Below are 2,500 nucleotides of genomic sequence, written 5' to 3'. Positions count from 1 at the left end.
CCCAGACCTCGTCAAACTCCTCAGCAACTGCTCCGGTTGGTAAATGCTTCTTTTGTGGGTACAAACGGCATCCTCATCAAAAATGTCCCGCCAGAGATGCCACATGCATGAATTGCGACAAGAAAGGGCATTATGCCAGGGTATGTAAATCTACTCTAAGGAGAAATAAACCCACTTCTGCGGCTCTCTACTCGCAAAATAAATTGACTGCAGCCTCCCCGGGGAATCTATCCAAGGCTATCATCAACGTACGAATTAACGGGCATATGGCTGAGGCACTGATTGATACCGGTAGCTCTGAAAGTTTCGTCAACAGCTCGCTAGTGAAGGGCAGGAAATGGGTAATCCACCCGACTGACAATACGGTATGCATGGCCGCCACCTCACTACAATCCCGCGTACGAGGGTACTGCAATGTTGAATTGGACGTAAAAGGGTACACGCATGGGGATGTAAAGGTGCTGGTGCTTCGTGATTTGTGCGCAGACGTAATTCTGGGTCATAATGTCCTCAAGCAGCACACGAGCGTCGAAATACCCTTTGGAGGAAGCAAGCCTCGTCTAATTTTAAATGCGTTGACCACCGCGGAGGTGACGTCCCCCCAGCGATCAAATCGCGGCGATATACCACTGCTGACATGAATTTCATCACTTCGGAAACCAAGCGATTACTGGAGGAGGGAATTATAGAACCGAGCGATTCGCCATGGCGCGCACAGGTGTTAGTAACCAGCAGTCAGAACCATAAGAAACGGATGGTTGTCGATTATTCCCAAACGGTCAATCGCTTCACCCAACTCGACGCCTACCCCCTGCCGCGCATAGATGAGATGGTCGAACGCGTGGCCAATTATAAGGTATTCAGTACCATCGACTTGCGAAGTGCCTATCATCAAATTCCCATCCGAGAGGAAGACAAACCTTACACTGCATTCCAGGCAGGGCGGCGCCTCTACCAGTTCAGAAGGATACCATTCGGTGTCACGAATGGAGTAGCTTGCTTCCAACGGGTTATGGACGACATCATCTCAGATGAAAACCTCGAAGACACTTTTGTTTACGTGGATAATGTCACAGTGTGCGGTAGGGATCAGAGGGAACATGATAGGAATCTGGACAGATTCTTGAGCATTGCTAGAAAATATAATCTGACTCTCAACTACGAGAAATGCGTATTCTCGGCAAGGTCAATTGACCTTCTCGGCTACACAATAGCCGACGGCACAATTAAGCCTGATCCTGAGCGATTGCGCCCGCTCCGTGAGCTTCCACCACCTCAGGACTTGCAAACAATGCGCCGGGTGATCGGGATGTTCGCTTACTATGCAAGATGGATTTCGCAATACTCCGAGAAAATACATCCCCTAGTGCATTGCAAAAACTTTCCACCAGATGCCGCTGTCGTAAGAGCTTTCCACAATCTCAAGGATGATATCAGTAAGTCCGTGGTTTTATCGATCGACAGCTCGGTGCCCTTCGTGGTGGAGACCGACGCTTCAAATCACGCCATAGCTGCTACACTTAATCAGTCTGGGCGGCCGGTCGCGTTCTTCTCGAGAACTCTCTCTAGAAGCGAGCAGAGACACTCAGCGATAGAGAAGGAAGCGTACGCCATCGTTGAAGCGCTGCGGAAATGGAGACATTATTTACTGGGAAACCACTTCACGCTCGTTACGGACCAACGATCCGTGGCATTCATGTTTGATGGGAAAAATAACGGGAAAATTAAGAATGAAAAAATTATGAGATGGCGGATAGACCTAGCTTGCTACAGATACGACATTGTTTACCGGCCCGGGAAAGAAAACCCTGCTGCAGATACCTTCTCCCGGGTCTACAGTTCGGCAACAATCAGTCAGGCTTTGCAAGACCTCCATGTGTCTCTGTGCCACCCAGGGGTAACCAGGATGGCACATTTCGTACGCAGACAAAATCTTCCCTATTCTGTTGAAGATATTAAACAAATGAATGCTTCATGCCCTGTTTGTGCTGAACTAAAACCCAGATTCTATGGCGCGGCATCTGGCAGACTGATCAAGGCTACTTCCCCCTTCGAGAGACTAAACATCGACTTCAAAGGGCCCCTACCGACCGAAACAGACAACAGATACATATTCACCGTTGTTGATGAATATTCAAGGTTCCCTTTCGCGTTTCCGTGCTCGGATATGACCTCGGGCACTGTCGTAAAATGTCTCTCTGACCTCTTCGCTATGTTTGGGAGACCTTCGTACATACATTCAGACAGAGGGCCGTGTTTCATGTCGGCCGGGCTAAAACAATTCCTATTAGAGCACGGCATAGCAACTAGTCGAACGACGGGTTACAACCCACAGGGAAACGGGCAGGTGGAACGGTATAATGGAGTTATTTGGAAAGCCGTAACTCTGGCGCTGAAATCGAGAGGACTGGGCCCCGAGCGATGGGAGGTTACTCTTCCTGACGCTCTGAATTCCATACGCTCTTTGCTCTGCACGTCCACAAATGCCACTCCTCACGAA

The 2,500-nt window shown here is 49.4% G+C and overlaps 2 protein-coding genes across 2 annotated transcripts in view; one reads left to right on the top strand and one right to left on the bottom strand.

Moving 5' to 3' along the window:
- Positions 1–641, top strand: part of LOC147015988 (uncharacterized) — a 1,844-nt gene extending 1,203 nt beyond the window's left edge. The window contains exon 2 of the mRNA XM_085849193.1: positions 1–641. This exon is cut by the window's left edge and continues 734 nt beyond it. Coding sequence (XP_085705319.1) covers positions 1–641 — 641 coding nt within the window.
- Positions 1–2,500, bottom strand: part of MCCC2 (methylcrotonyl-CoA carboxylase subunit 2) — a 250,557-nt gene that overhangs the window by 147,634 nt on the left and 100,423 nt on the right. The window lies entirely within an intron of this gene.

This window comes from Eptatretus burgeri, chromosome 12 (genome assembly GCF_056783735.1).
Source record: "Eptatretus burgeri isolate ZD-2024b chromosome 12, Ebu_testis_v1, whole genome shotgun sequence".
Taxonomy (NCBI): domain Eukaryota; kingdom Metazoa; phylum Chordata; class Myxini; order Myxiniformes; family Myxinidae; genus Eptatretus; species Eptatretus burgeri.
Note: the sequence above shows the minus strand (reverse complement) of the source record. Positions and strands in the feature narration are given on the sequence as shown.